The following is a 16,326-nucleotide window of genomic DNA, read 5'->3' on the forward strand; positions in this document are numbered from 1 at the left end:
TATTAATACATTCAATTTGAACTTCCAAGAGAATTCATGCCTCCACACTATCCAGAAACAGCTGTGTATTCAAGAATTACTTTAAAAACTCCAACATTTTGATTTTTCATACTCGAAGCAAGCTTATCATATAGAACAAAATCAAAATGGATACGGCACAGAAGGTTATAAAACCTGTTGTTCCAGTGCCAATTCTTTGCATGAGGAAAACAGTAAGTTTCACTCTCCCTTAACGTTTCTTCTCTTCCTGTGCTTCCTACACTTTCCTCATATTGCTTTACCTTTTATTGCCAATTGCATGTACAATGTTCAATTTGTTTTAAAAGATGGTCTAGGTGAACATTAATCATTACAGCCATGCTTCAAATTAACCATGAGGCAATGACACAGATCACTGACAATGTATAAAGGTATAAAAACCAATTAAACTTGCAAATTAATTCTGATTTTGTAATTCAGGACTAATACAAATTGTTTAAACCATATTCTCTAACTGAGAGATGGAAATTGAACAATTGGCTGAGACTGTTATTAATAAGAACAAACAGATTTTAATGTCACAAAATGATTCAAATCTGCTTAGGATAGTATACAGAAAATTGTATCAGGATTGTCCTATTATGTGCACACTAACCAACATGTGGTCTATATTAAAATAACAAATTCCACTCAGCTATTAAATTACAATTTTCCTCCAAAATATGTTACAGAAGTCAAAATTAATCTGAAACACTTGTGCTACTTCCTATGGATCACTAACATAAGTCTAGTTAGTTAATTAAACTACCTAACATATCTCGAATGAAACTGGACAGTGCCAACCCCACAAAGCATGGTTCCAACAATTAGAAATCCATTTTATACCACACCCATAATTTCCTTTTCCACTACCCTCAAAAGAAAAATTAAAAGCAATTTAAAGCATTCTGAACTGCTGTAGGTCTGATTTACACTACTGGCACTCCAATTTAACTCTCATTAATTTCACAGATTTTAAAAGGCACCAAACCCAGAAATATAAATCAATATGGTCAAGCCAACATAGGAAATGAATATTTTCATATCTGTGGACACAAACATATCAATTTAAACCTTAGAGATAGTTGATTTATCATGCCTGATTTTACATTCACAATAATAGGACAAACTCAAAACTGAATAAAATGTTATTTACAGCATAAATTTTATCTCCAGTTGGTAAATGTTATATTTGCACAGCAACTGATCTGAAAGAGTCAAGAAGAAGTCACTCTCCATAACTATGTATGCTGGTTGAAATGCCTACATCTTAATTCCACAGCAGCAGACTACTCTTTCTTTCCAGAGAAGAGAGATTTTTTTTAAGACTAGCCTAGGGAGATTTTTATTAGACTAACATCACTGATTACAGATCTACAATAGCACTGACAAGGGCAGGAGTCCCTGCATCCGGAATTAAAGATTAACTTACCCGTTAAAAGAGTATTTGGAAATTCACTCTGTTCAGAAAATGAAATTCCAAATGTGATAAATTCCAATTCCAAGAGATAATTTTTACCAATCTTTACGACTGAAACTTTTAAAATTAACATTACCTGGCAGATTTTGCTTTACCCTAATACTGATAGTTCCTCAAAAGGACATTATATTAACATTGCATGATCCATATTGATACAGGCATATAATAAATTTCCAAATTAAAACATTCCAGGATCTCCAGTTCCAGGGGACAAAAACAAAAAATATTATACAAGACCACAAATAACCTCCAACAAACAAAAGTACATTCAAAACAGACCACAAAGAGTTAACGCTTGATTCAGTGAATGCAACTCCAAAATCTGATCTCTCTCTCTCTCTTGGTTTCCTCTGCCTTTTCAATTTTCTCAAAATTTCTGCCGTTGTTTTATGTAACCGCAATTAAATGTGCCATCAGATGGAAACAGCTTCTCAGTTCTTTGTGTCCATTTCACACATTTGTTGACAAAGTTATTAGTTTGGAATCACACCTCATGAGAGATGTTGCTCCCTATTCTTTTGACAGCTGTCTCTCTCTCTCTCTCACACACATGCACATACCATCACAATCGTGCAATTATTCAAACTGGATATCCTTTAATTTGTATATTAAAATTTACCAAGTTGCCCAATTCACATAAAGAATTCATCAATATGTCCAACTTTTCTGAGGGGCCTCTAACCCCTATAAATCATTTTCCTGATCAGATATTCTCTCATACATAGTCTGAAAGGGAGTCCCCATTCCAACTACATAGGTGGATTATCCCATTATACCTTATGACTCCTTACTTTACTATAAACAAATTTCAACTGGCCATATCAATACTACGGAGTGAGAAATTTACTGAGTCTGCCCCCCTTTTTCCATGATCTCATAATTTCAACTGTCCATATCTGAGTGAGGCAACTCTCTAAGTTGAATCCATCAGATAGTGGCAACTACAGGTCCCCGGTCCTGACTCTTTACCTCAGGAACAATATAGAATAACCAATGTCACCCCGCAGCAGCCTAGGGCAACCTCATTAAAAAAAAAACTTTCTTACCTAAAAACCCTGGTCCGGGTAGTTTGTTCGATCCCTTCAAGGTACCAGTCTCACTGGGCGAGAGGCAGATAGGCTGTCTGAACACAAGGAGTGGTCTGAGGTAAAATTCCTTGGGTGCCCTATCACTCTAATATGGTTGATTCAAACTATTGGTCACTTATTCAGCCCAGAGCAACATTCCTTACAAAATGGAGACTTTTAACTGTTGATTCCCCAATACTATATCATCTTCTTTTTGTAAATGTGCTCATTCACTGAACTGAAACACTCTGCTGCTTTGTTATTGGTAGACTTTTAGTGACCAGCACCTGACCAATATGTCTGTTAATGCCCACACTTAGTGACCAGCATCACTGATCCGTGTCTATAACAGCGCAGTGTCACTGACCCCCAGTGTCTGTAAGTGCCCACTTGTTATTGATCAATGTCAGTCAGTGTCACCTTTAGTGTCTATAAGTGTGGTGCTGGAAAAGCACAGGCGGTCAGGCAACATCTGAGGGGCAGGAGAGTAGACGTTTCATTAGGACATCCCCTGCTCCTCAAATGCTGCCTGACCGCTGTGCTTATCCAGCACCATACTTTTCTACTCTGATCTCCAGCCCTCACTTTCTCCTAGTGGTCATCTGTTAGTGCCCAGCATCACTGAACTAGTAAAGTACCTTATCCATCTTTCTGGTCTAACTAGAATAGTCCTATTTAAATGGTATGAAACTTGTTGCATTATGCGCCTGTTTACAGTATATGATTTTGACTTGCATCACTACAGAGATAAAGTGCTGCAGAAACTCAACAGGTCTGGCAGCATCTGTGGAGAGAAAAAAACAGAGTTAATGTTTCAAATCCAACATGACTCTTTGAAACAGTGGATTTGAAAAGTTAACTCTTTCACTCTCGACAGATCCAAGAGGCTGTGAGGAGCAGCCTAATCCAGTTCTGCCTGTTCCCTCCCCTCACTGCTCGGCTGTGAATTTTGGCAGAATGGGCGAACCTCTATATTTGGATCACTTGCCGCAGTCAACCTTTCCAGGAGCGGGGTCAATCTTTAAATAGATACATCTGAGAGGGGACAAAAAAGGTCTGGTTACGGAATGATGATCAGAGGGTTACACACAGTAACATTCGGGGAGTAAAACTGGAAGCAATACAGACAGCAAAACACAAGAAAGACGCCGTAAAGCTGGATAAATGTTTAGGAGGGAGGGGAGGGGAGGATGCAGTAATGGTAATGAGCACTGAGCAACTGCTTAGATCAGATTGTGAGCAGTGCTGGCACTCGTCCTCATGTGTTTCCCTGGAAATATTTCAGCGTTATTTTGGTTTGTTTGGGTGAGTTCCAACCACACAGTGCCTTCCCCCAGCCTCCAGAGAGCCCAGTGAGACAGGGCGAGGCTGGAAAGCCCCTCTGCTCCCTGAGCCAGGTGTTAGTTTGCCGAGTGTCCACCTCCCTGGCCGGAGCCTGCCGCCCGCCGCCATGTTGCTGAGGTTTGGCCTGGTGGTGAGCCTGCAAGAGCACGGCGTGCAGCCGTTTGTGTGCGGATCCAGGCCGGAGCTGGGCCACTGGGATCCAGAGCGGGCGCTGCCCATGGTCGCGGAGAGCAGTGCGGTCAATGAACCGTCCTTCTGGACCGCCGAGGTCCTGCTGCAGGAACCCAGCAGGGAGACCTTCTGGTTCAAGTTCGCCAAAAAGATCCGCGGAAATTTCATCTGGGAAGGTACTGCGCACTGTCACAGCAGGCTGCCACTGGGCTTTGACTGGCACTGGATACTGGAAATTGGGTATTGAGTGACATTGAGCTCTGGCTTTCTTTTATTCATTCACTGGATGAGGGTGACACTGGCTAGGCAGCATTTATTGCCCATCCCTAATTGCCCAGAGGGCAACTGAGAGTCAACAACATTGCTGTGGGTCTGGAATGGCATGGAGGCCAGACCAAGTAGGATGGAAGATTTCCTTCTCTAAAGAAAATTAGTGAACCAGATGGGGGTTTCTGACACTTGGCAATAGATTTACAGTGGATGTTAGATTCTTAATTTCAGATATGTATTGATTTCAAATTCCATCATCTGCCATGGCAGGATTTGAAACCAGGTCCCAAGAACATTATCTAGGTCTCTGGATCAACTGGCCAGCGATAACACCACTAGGCCAGCAACTTCCCCTGACTCTTGGCTCTGGGTTCTGACTAACAGTGGGCACTGAGCTTTGAGTGACACTGGACTATGGCAGACACTGGGCATTGACTGGCACTAGGCACTGACTGACACTGGTCCTGGGCACTGACTGACACTGGTCACTGGTCCTGGGCACTGACTGACACTGGCACTAGGTGCTGATTGACACTGGTCACTGATGCTGGGCACTGACATTAGGCTCTGACTGACAGTGGGCACTAACTGACACTGGTCACTGGTACTGGGCACTGACTGACACTGGCACTAGGTGCTGACTGAAGCTGGTCACTGACACTGGGCACAAACTGACATTAGACACTGACTGCAGCATTTATGTGGAGCCACAGAAAATGGGGGAGATACTAAATGAGTATTTTGCATCAGTATTTACTGTGGAAAAGTATATGGAAGATATAGAATGTACGGAAATAGACGATGATACCTTGCAAAATGTCCATTTACAGAGAAGGAAGTGCTGGATGTCTTGACATGCATAAAAGTGGATAAACCCCCAGGACCTGATCAGGTGTACCCGAGAACTCCGTGGGAAGTTAGAGAAGTGATTGCTGGGCCTCTTGCTGAGATATTTGTATCATCGATAGTCGCAAGTGAGGTGCCGGAAGACTGGAGGTTGGCTAACGTGGTGCCATTGTTTAAGAAGGGTGGTAAAGACAAGCCAGGGAACTCAAGACCAGTGAGCCTGATGTCGGTGGTGGGCAAGTTGTTGGATGGAATGCTGAGGGACAGGATGTACATGTATTTGGAAAGGCAAGGACTGATTAGGGATAGTCAACATGGCTTTGTGCATGGGAAATCATGTCTCACAAACTTGATTGAGTTTTTTGAGGAAGTAACAAAGAGGATTGATGAAGGCAGAGCGGTTGTTGTGATCTATATGGACTTCAGTAAGGCGTTCAACAAGGTTCCCCATGGGAGACTGATTAGCAAGGTTAGATCTCACGGAATACAGGGAGAACTAGCCATTTGGATACAGAACTGGCTCAAAGGTAGAAGTCAGAGGTTGGTGGTGGAGGGTTGTTTTTCAGACTGGAGACCTGAGACCAGTGGATGCCACAAGGATCGGTGCTGGGTCCTCTACTTTTTGTCATTTACATAAATGATTTGGATGCATAAGAGGTACAGTTAGTAAGTTTTCAGATGACACCAAAATTGGAGGTGTAGTGGACAGCGAAGAAGGTTACCTCAGATTACAACAGGATCTTGACCAGATGGGCCAATGGCTGAGAAGTGGCAGATGGAGTTTAATTCAGATAAATGCGAGATGCTGCATTTCTTAGCAGGACTCATACACTTAATGGTAAGTTCCTAGGGAGTGTTGCTGAACAAAGAGACCTTGGAGTGCAGGTTCATAGCTCCTTGAAAGTGAAGTCGCAGGTAGATAGGATAGTGAAGAAGGCATTTGGTATGCTTTCCTTTATTGGTCAGAGTATTGAGTATAGGAGTTGGGAGGTCATGTTGTGACTGTGCAGGACATTGATAAGGCCACTGTTGGAATATTGTGTGCAATTCTGGTCTCCTTTCTATCGGAAAGATGTTGTGAAACTTGAAAGGGTTGACTTTATAAAGCTCTGGTTAGGCCCCATTTGGAGTACTGTGTCCCCACACCTCAAGAAGGACATACTGGCACTGGAGCGTGTCCAGCGGAGATTCACACGGATGATCCCTGGAATGGTAGGTGTAACATATGAGGAACGGCTGAGGATCCTGGGATTGTATTCATTGGAGTTTAGAAGATTAAGGGGAGATCTGATAGAAACTTACAAGATAATACATGGCTTGGAGAGGGTGGATGCTAGGAAATTGTTTCCGTTAGGCGAGGAAACTAGGACCCGTGGACACAGCCTTAGAATTAGAGGGGGTAAATTCAGAACAGAAATGCGGAGACATTTCTTCAGCCAGAGAGTGGTGGGCCTGTGGAATTCATTGCCGCAGAGTGCAGTGGAGGCTGGGACGCTAAATGTCTTCAAGGCAGAAATTGATAAATTCTTGATGTCACAAGGAATTAAGGGCTACGGGGAGAATGTGGGTAAGTGGAGTTGAAATGCCCATCAGCCATGATTGAATGGTGGAGTGGACTTGATGGGCCGAGTCCTATGTCTGCTCCTATGTCTTATGGTCTTAAGATTTACAAGGTTGTTGGCAGGGTTGGAGGATTTGAGCTATAGGGAGAGGCTGAACAGTCTGGGGCTGTTTTCCCTGGAGCGTCGGAGGCTGAGGGGTGACCTTTTAGAGGTTTACAAAATTACGAGGGGATATGGTAAATAGACAAAGTCTTTTCCCTGGGGTCAGGGAGTCCAGAACTAGAGGGCATAGGTTTAGGGTGAGAGGGGAAAGATATAAAAGTGACCTAAGGGGCAACATTTTCACGCAGAGGGTGGTACGTGTATGGAATGAGCTGCCAGAGGAAGTGGTGGAGGCTGGTACAATTGCAACTTTTAAGAGGCATTTGGATGGGTATATGAATAGGAAGGGTTTGGAGGGATATGGGCTGGGTGCTGGCAGGTGGGACTAGATTGGGTTGGGATATCTGGTCAGCATGGACGGGTTGGACTGAAGGGTCTGTCTCCATGCTGTACATCTCTATGATTCTATGACTGACACTGGGCACTGACTGACACTGGGCACTGACACTGGCACTTGGTGCTGACTGACACTGGGCCCTGACTGACACTAGGCACTGACTGACACTAGGCACTGACTGACACTAGGCACTGACTGACAGCGGCACTGACTGACACTGGCACTAGCTGCTGACTGACACTGGTCTCTGATGCTGGGCACTGATGGACACTGGTCACTTATATACAGAGGCCACTGACTGAACCTGGGTACATGCATTTGTCACTGACTGACATTTGACAGATAACAGACATTGAAAAAATACTGACCTAAAGTGAATACTCTCTCTGTACATTGTTAAAAAATTACACAACATCAGGTTATAGTCCCAACAGGTTTATTTGGAAGTACTAGCTTTCAGAGCGCTGCTCCTTCATCAGGTGACTAGTTAGCCGATGAAAGAACAGCACTTTGAAAACTAGTACTTCCAAATAAACCTGTTGGGACTATAACCTGGTGTTGTGCGATTTTTAACTTTGTCCACCCCAGTCCAACACCAGCACCTCCACATTTCTGTATATTGACCAAGACTGGATATTATCTGACGCTGGGCACTGACACTGAGCTGTCAATATAAATGACCTGCAGTTTGGGAAAAAAAGGGACATTATTCTTTATGGTGGGACAGGGAGAGTACATTCTGAAAAGATTTTAATCTAAAATTGTTGAAAATCGGGCTTCTTTGAAAATAGAACTTTCCTAGTATTTACTGTGTAGCATAAAATTTCATTTAACAGCTATACATTTCAAAATTATAGCGTGCGAAAATAAAGAGAAGGATAACAAGAAAAACACCTATTGTTCTGACCTGTTTGTTCTTTGAAAGTCATGATTTGGAGGTGCTGGTTTTAGACTGGATGTAAAAAGTTAAAAACCACCTGATGGAGGAGCAGTGCTCCGAAAGCTAGTGCTTCTAAATGAATCTGTTGGACTATAATCTGGTGGTGTGTGATTTAAACTTCGTTCTTTGAAAGAATGGTAAACTCACCCTCAGGCAAGGGGACAATAATCATGTTACCTCATGAGCAGCTGGCCTTTGGCCATTGGCCAAAAGCGTTCAGATAATTGATTGATCTAGTTACCTGCCCCTAGAAATATGATATAACAATAAGTGCTTAGAGCATAGGGATAGAGAAGGTTGGTAAAAATGAATGTAGGTTCCTTACAGTCAGAAACTGAGGAATTTGTAATGAGGTACAGTGATGTGGTTGGTGAACTAAATTCATACTTCCCTTCTGTCTTCACAAAGGAGGACATGAGAAAATTAGTCAGCAGACAGGAACCAAAGATTAGGGATAAATGGATCTTTTGGAATGGAATGGCAAACAGTGACTGGTGGGTGCTGCAGGGATCAGATTAGTACAAGGACCCAGCTATTCACAAATGTGCTAATGATTTAGATGAGGGAGCTAAATGTAATATTCCAACATTTGCAGATGACACAAAGCTGGGTAAAAAGGTGAGCTGTGAGGAGGATGCAGACATGTTGCAATGTGATTTGGACAGGATGAATAAGTGGGCAAATGCATGGCAGAATTAGAATAATGTGGATAAATGTGAGGTTATCCACTTTGGTAGCAAAAATAGCAAGGCAGATTATGATTTGAATGGCTGTAAATTGAGACAGGGGAATGTTGGCAGAGTCCAGAGCCAGGGGTCATAGTTTAAGGATAAGGGGTAAACCTTTTAGGACTGAGATGAGGAAAGTTTGATCACCCAGAGAATGGTGAGTGTGTAGAATTTAGTACTAGAGGAAGTGGTTGAGACCAAGACTTTATGGGTTTTCAAGAAAGAGATGGCTATAGTTCTTGTGGCTAAGGGGATCAAGGGATCTGGGAGATGGCGAGTTTAGGATATTGAGCTTGATGATCAACCATGAACATAATGAATGGTGCAGCAGTCTCGAGGGGCCAGACGGCCTACTCCTATCTTCTGTGTTTCTCTGAGTTCATATCCAGATGGAAAATGGACCAGAGGAAGAGGATGAAGTATAGGGAAAAGTACCCTAACACACCAGATGGAGAGCAGGATAACTTTAATGAGACCAACACACAGCCTTTTTGGCATCTGATATCAGTGAATCATTCCCAATTGTCATGGTCATTTTTTTTTTCAATAATCCAATTTACTGATATATCATATCTAAATTTCACTTTTTAACAAACTCAAGAAATTTACGAATTGTTGACCTCCTATATTAGATAACTGTGACCATAAACTTTTTAATATCAACCAGCTCTGCCAGCAGGAGTCGGCAATTAACAGACATAGATTTTAGATAATTGGCAAAACATTTAGGGAAAGAGCCAGCATAGGTACAATGGGCCAAATGGCCTCCTTCTGAAGTCTATCATTCAATGAATCAATCATGTGCATAATTCCTAAAGTTGAAGTGGAATCTGAATATTCTGTCTCTGTTAGGATTATTGCAATATGTACAATTATACAAACTTATTGAGAATCAGCTGTGGTCCAGTGGCTGGAGTTCTTGCCATATCTAATGGTCTTCAGTTCAATCCTCACTCCAGAGATGTGGGCACATGATGCAGGCTGGCATTCCCAGTATAACACTCACAGGGAGTGCTGGCTGAGAGAAATACTGCCTTTCAGAGGAAATGTTAGCAGGCAGATGCAAATACTTTTCCTTCTGCGATTTAGTGTCACAAAGCTAGTCCTTTTTTTTCTAAAAGCTGTTCTTTGGCTCAAGGAGACTCTGTCCTTGATTTTTTTCAGAGGGGAAATTAACCAGGCCAAACTCCTATCAGATTGTTTTGGTGCAGAGATGAAAAGGATTTTGAGATGCCTTTTGTTTATATGTAAACAGATGAGACTTCAGGCCAAAGTGGTCACGTTTTAGAAGTGACCTGTGTAAAGAGAGGGGAGTGGTCAGCTATTTAGCTAGCTGAGCTGAGCAGGTTTTAGTTCAGTCTTGAACTGGGAAGTTCAACAGGGAGCTGTGTTGAAACTCTCTCTCTCTTTTCTGCCCTTCAACTTCAACCTGTAAGCACATGATCCATTTAAACTGGGTTTTAAAGGGAGTTTGCTTATTGGGACTGTTCTGTGTATTTGGAACAGCATAATTAAGTCTAGCTGGATAGGTTGAGTTCTGTAGGGGTTCTTAATTCTGTTCATTGTGTTTCATTGTGTAATTTTGTAAATTAATGTTTTGTCTGTTTTAAAATCTAGTGGTCAACCTAGCTATCTTACTCTAGGTAATTTTCATTGTACACTCACCGAAACAAATTGCAAAGTTAGGTCTAGGGCTGCCTGCGTAAGAATGTTTTGAGTAGTCTGGCCTAATCAATAACAGTCTGGGGGCTCTTTGCAGGATTTTAAACAGCAAGTGGTAGGTGCTAGTGTTTTTATTTCTGGTGTTAGTTTGGTTGGGTACACAGAGCTTGGGATAATAATGGCTCTTTCAGTCGCCAAAAGTTTTCTGGATGGGGATACGGTGACCTTGGAAGTTTTGCAAAAAGTGAGTAAGACCAAGTTGCAAGAATTAACAGAGAAGCTGGAATTGGAACTGCCTGCTTCTGTGAGGAATACAATAGTAGCTCTGCAATTAAACTTGCTGGAGAAACTATCAGAATCTATAAAGATGGCAAGAATTCATTTGCAAATGAATCAGCTTGAGTTAGAGGTAAGAGATAAGGAAAAGGCAGCAGAAATGAAACAGTTTGAGTTACGATTAGAAGTGGAAGAGAGGGACTCGGCAAGATGGCGGCGATTCTGTAGAACTGCTGTGGACAGCTCTGCCTAACAGCCAAGGCATGCTGGTGTTTTTTGCCATCCCTGGCCAACTTATGTGGTGGAATTATTATTATAAAACCTTACAGAACACATACTTGTTAATATTTGGGAGTGGGAAGGATGCCAAAGAGAAAAGGAGCAAGCAAACAGCAGCAGGGAGGACACTCCCCTGCAGCACCTACCACACCAGAGACTGCAGCAGGAGCAGCCTCTCCTGAGCCCCCCGGGGACCTGACAGACTCACAGGAATTGGCTGCGGCGATGGAGAGACTTAACTTGAAAGTTGGGGCTGCGATTAAGGAGATCCGTGGGGAGATTCCTGCCCAGGTCCAACCTATTGCGTCCATGCTACAGAAGCATTAGCAGGAGATGCAGGGCCTCGGGGAGCGGCTGGAGGAGGTGCAGGGTTGTACTAAGGCTTCAGAAGCTGCGATGGAGTCCTCATCCAGTCAGATCTGGGTGCTGCAGCGAGAGGTGCGGACCTTTTGAAACCATATTGACAACTTCGAAAATCGAGGTCAGAGGATAAATCACCAAATTGTCGAGCTCCCTGAAGGTGAGGAAGGTGAGCAGCCTGTCAGTTTCTTTGAAAGCTGGCTGCCGAAGTTTTTGGGCCTTTAGATCGAATCCAGCAGGCTGCAGATTGAAAGGGAGTATTTGGTTACAGTGCACAGGTCAGGGCCAGTGCAGCACCCCCGCCCAGTCCCAGTGCGCTTCCACTCATATAAGGACAAGCAAAAAGTCATAGAAGCTTCCAGATCCCTGGGAAAAGATCCATAGGCACTGCTGTACAAGGGTTCAAATATCATGTTTTTCCAGGATTTCTCTGCAGCTTTAATTAAGTTTAGATTAAATTAGATTACTTACAGTGTGGAAACAGGCCCTTTGGCCCAACAAGTCCACACCGACCCTCCGAAGAGCAACCCACACAGATCCATTCCCCTACATTTACCCCTTCATCTAACACTACGGGCAATTTAGCATGGCCAATTCACCTAACCCTGTACATTTTTTGGACTGTGGGAGGAAACCGGAGCACCCGGAGGAAACCCACGCAGACACGGAGAGAATGTGCAAACTCCACACAGACAGTCGCCTGACGCGGGAATTGAACCCGGGTCTCTGGTGTTGTGAGGCAGCAGTGGTTATCTCAGAGACCTTGATCAGATGGGCCAAGGAGTAGTAGTTGAAGTTTAACTTAGATAAATGTGAAGTGTTGTATTTTGGGAAGGAAAATCAGGGCAGGACTTATACACTTAATGGTAGGGACCTGGGCAGTGTTGCCGAACAAAGAATCACTGGGTGCAGATTTACTGTTCCTTGAAAGTGGAGTCACAAGTCGATGGGGTAGAATGGCATTTGGTATTCTTGCCTCTAATGATCAGTGCATTCAGTACAGGAGTGGGAATGTCATGTTGCAGCCATACAGGACATTGGTTAGACCACTTTTCGAATACTGCATTCAATTCTGGTCTCCCTTTACAGGAAAGATGTTGAACTCGAACTATAGGGAGAGGCTAAATACCCGAGGGCTATTTTCTGTGGAGTGTCAGAGGCTGAAAGGTGGCCTTACAGAAGTTTATAAAATCATGATGGGCATGGATAGGGTGAATAGCCAATGTCTTTTTCCCACGGTAGAGCAGTCAAAAAACTAAAGGGCACAAATTTAAGATGAGAGGGGCAAGATTTAAAAGGGACCTAAGGGGCAACTTTTTCTTGCAGAGGATGGTGTGTATATGGAATGAGCTACCAGAGGAAGTGGTGAAGGTGGGTACAATTACAACATTTGATAAGCATCTGGATAGGTACATGATTAGGAAAGGTTTAGAGGGATATGGATCAAATGGTGGCAAAAGGGATGAGATCAACATGGTCTGGTCAACATGGACGAATTAGACTGAAGAGACTATTTCTATGCTGTACAACTATATGACATTATGACTCCAACAGACCATTAAGAGGAAAGCAAAAGACTCTTGGTAGAATCTACTCTTCATTTTTCATCTACTGCAACATAACATGTAATTTTTTTTCATGTATTTCTCACTTCCCTTCCGAGGCAAGACTGTCAGGCCTATAGATACAAAATTTTGTGAAGAAAGAGTCTGGAATGTAATCAGGCTTTTCATTCATAAATGAACCTAAAAAAACAGTTGGCCAAAAATAAAAAAAATCACAAAGCAGCAGGAATAATTATTGCCTTTAGAAATATGCCAAATAATGTTGTTGTATAATCTATTGCACAAATGGAAGTCATTCCACAACTGAGTCGCTGCTTTGGAAGAACTATTCAATTAGTCCCACTTAAGAATCATAAAATCACTGTGGCACAGAAGGAGAACACTAGGCACATCAAATCCATGCCAACTCTGTACAGTAATTCTATCAGTTCCATTCCACCATGCTGCACTGCATAATGCAATTTATTCCTTCTTCAAGAATAACTCTGAATTAATGCAAAGAAAACACCAGTTAGTGTGAATAACATTCAGTATTTTTTTTTTAGGGATTATTAAATTATAATTCCATCCTTTAACAACAAAGAGCACAATAACAGACTCTTTCTTAGCTGTCCTAACCCTTTCCTATAAAATTGAATATTGAATAAAAATCACTTTCCCACAAGAAAATATGTAATACGGTAGGTTATGTGTTTATGACCGGTTAATAAATTTTTACATCAAAAGGTTGCTGGCTAGCTCGATCGCAACAGGCCTAAAAAAATCTTCTCACTTAATTTTAAAAATTCTGATAACTCAATTACTCCTGCTACCCTGCCCACCTCTTCCAACTCTTCTATTATCCTATCGTGATCCTTCCATTGTCACTTCCTGACAGTCTACTTCTATATCATTTGTTGCACCTCTCATTCCCTCACTCATTAAGTTCCTTTCACTGCCCTCTCAGTCCTCACTCATGGCAGAGGCTTGAGACTGGGGCAATGAACAAGGTGGCAAACAGAAAATAGCAAGATTTTGGGATGGGGAAAATGACAAGCAGGAGAGTTGGGGAGGAAGTAAATAAATGAGTGGGAGGGAGAATGAGGAGCTTAGGAGAGGGTTGAGCAAAGCGGCAATATGTTTAAAAACTCAGCAAAAACGGTAGCCACGCTAGAATAAAAAATGATGCAGCTCTACTTGGGAATTTCTCCTAATTCACAAAGTGCACTAAAATTAAAACATGCCATGAGAATGAGCTTTAAATTAGAGAAACCTGTTTGGAAAATGAAATTTATGTCACAAGAAAGAAAAGTGAAAAATACCTGATCTAACATTCTTTAATGCTGTCAAGGACCCTATTGTTCAATACATTGTTTGCATCAAACCAACATCCTTTGATTAAGGATGAACTTATGATTCAATTGCAGTAAAAAAAACTTAGCAAAGAAGCTTCTGTCCCTTTAGGTACTTGTTTATAGGATGAATCATTTTCTTTGACTTTGATAGTAATGCTAGATTTATTGTTTTCATCAATGAATCCAATAATGAACTAAAAGAAAGGAACATCGACATAGGTAACAGCAAACAAATAACGGACAAAAATAAATTTTCAACAACTAAGGGGTTTTAACGCAACATTATGAAATTTTAGTTTGTGGTCTCTGCTTACCATATTAGATAAAATACAGAAATACAACTACTTGTTGCACCCATAAGAAAAAGTAAAAGGAATTTAACTGACTGAATCAGCATGCAATTCTCATCAATTCTGTGGTAAATCAGTTTGTTGTGCCTCAGCATTGCAATATATCTGTCTTGGCTGACAAGTTCAGAAGCTTACCTGTTATATTCTAATGAACCTTTATAAAGAAGTAACGGATGTACCACTCCCAGCAATAACAGTATGTAAAAATCTTAGACAATGTATTTATCACAAAAGAAATTAAACTGCACTTTTAAACAAAATAAACATGTACTGAATTGTCAGCACTTACCCAATCATGTTTGTTCCTTTTATTACAGTTTCGCCACCATTTACAACAGGCTCCAAAGTTTTGCTTTCTGATCATTTATCTAGATCACTAGAGAGGCCAAGTACTGCCCGTGCTCGTCTCGACTTCACATCTATTATGGTGTCTGTATAACCCACCGCCCGTAAGTTTCTAGGGAATCAGTGAATTAGAGCAGTCTTAAAGTAAAAAGAGGCTGAGGAACCTGGGCATCCAGTACTCCATGAGGTACCCCGCAGTGCTCCGTTTCAGCCATAAGGACTCAGTTTATACATTTGACTCAGCGGATAAAGTTAAAAAACTTTGTAGATACTTTAAAATAGACAAACTGGCCTGCAGAATACAGTTAATATTTGTTCTCTTTTCCTTCTTTCCCCATGTTTTCCCTTCCTTTTTATTATTCCTTTCTTTCTCACTAATAATTTCTTTTTTGGAAAGGGGAAAAATAATTTGGAATAAGTTGTTCCTACTAATTTTTTCATATAACTGGATTTTCTGATGGGAAATTTTGTGGATGTTCTTTGTTGTCTCCCCCTTTTTTTTGTTTGTTCTGTTTCTCTTTTAGTCACAAGTAGGGGTGACATGAAGCCAGGGATGGGTGGAGTGCTCATCCTGACTTTGTCTTTTTTCTGTTGATTTAAGGATCATCTCCTTGTTTTTTTTTCTGGCCTAAGGCTGGGGCACAGTCCGGGTTTGAAGGAGCTGTGAAGGAGGGGATGGGTAAGATGAGTGCCCCCTATGAGCAGGTGGAAGAGTCTTCCATTCAAGGTTTTATAGTTGGTTTCCTTTGTAGTTTTTTGGTAGTAATAGTTGTTTGTAGTTATGATAGAGTAGTTTTTGTATACATATTTCTTTGACTCTGAGTTTTTATTTACTTGTGCTCGGCGCTTTTTAAGCAGGGTTCCCTCTCCCAGGGGTTCAAGGGTCTCTGAAAGGGGATATGGCTAAGTGTCTTATTAAATGGTGACCTGGAACATCAAGGGAAGTCATTTGCCTGTTAAAAGGAAAATAGTGCTTCTTAGCCTTAAGAGGGAAAGGGTTAATTTAGCTTTGTTGCAGGATACCCATCTTGATGATGGGGAACACCTGAAATTACAACATGGGGGTTATGACCAGATATATTTTTCATCCTTTACTTCTAAAAGTAGGGGAGGGGCAGTACCTATCCAGAAAATCTTCCGTTTACATTATTAGAGCAGGTGAAAGATGAGCAGGGAGGTTTGTGATACTTAAAGCCCTGATATAGTGGGGAGGAATATGGCATTTTAAAT

The 16,326-nt window shown here is 41.8% G+C and overlaps 1 protein-coding gene across 1 annotated transcript in view; it reads left to right on the forward strand.

Moving 5' to 3' along the window:
• The first annotated feature begins 3,100 nt into the window (after positions 1-3,100).
• epm2a (EPM2A glucan phosphatase, laforin) overlaps positions 3,101-16,326 on the forward strand; it is a 35,993-nt gene continuing 22,767 nt past the window's right edge. The window contains exon 1 of the mRNA XM_043680908.2: positions 3,101-4,256. Coding sequence (XP_043536843.1) covers positions 4,016-4,256 — 241 coding nt within the window. The 5' untranslated portion in view covers positions 3,101-4,015. The remainder of the gene's footprint in view (positions 4,257-16,326) is intronic.

The sequence above is a fragment of the Chiloscyllium plagiosum genome, unplaced genomic scaffold, assembly GCF_037043375.1.
Source record: "Chiloscyllium plagiosum isolate Xiang-an unplaced genomic scaffold, Cpla_swu_hap1 HiC_scaffold_3, whole genome shotgun sequence".
NCBI lineage: Eukaryota > Metazoa > Chordata > Chondrichthyes > Orectolobiformes > Hemiscylliidae > Chiloscyllium > Chiloscyllium plagiosum.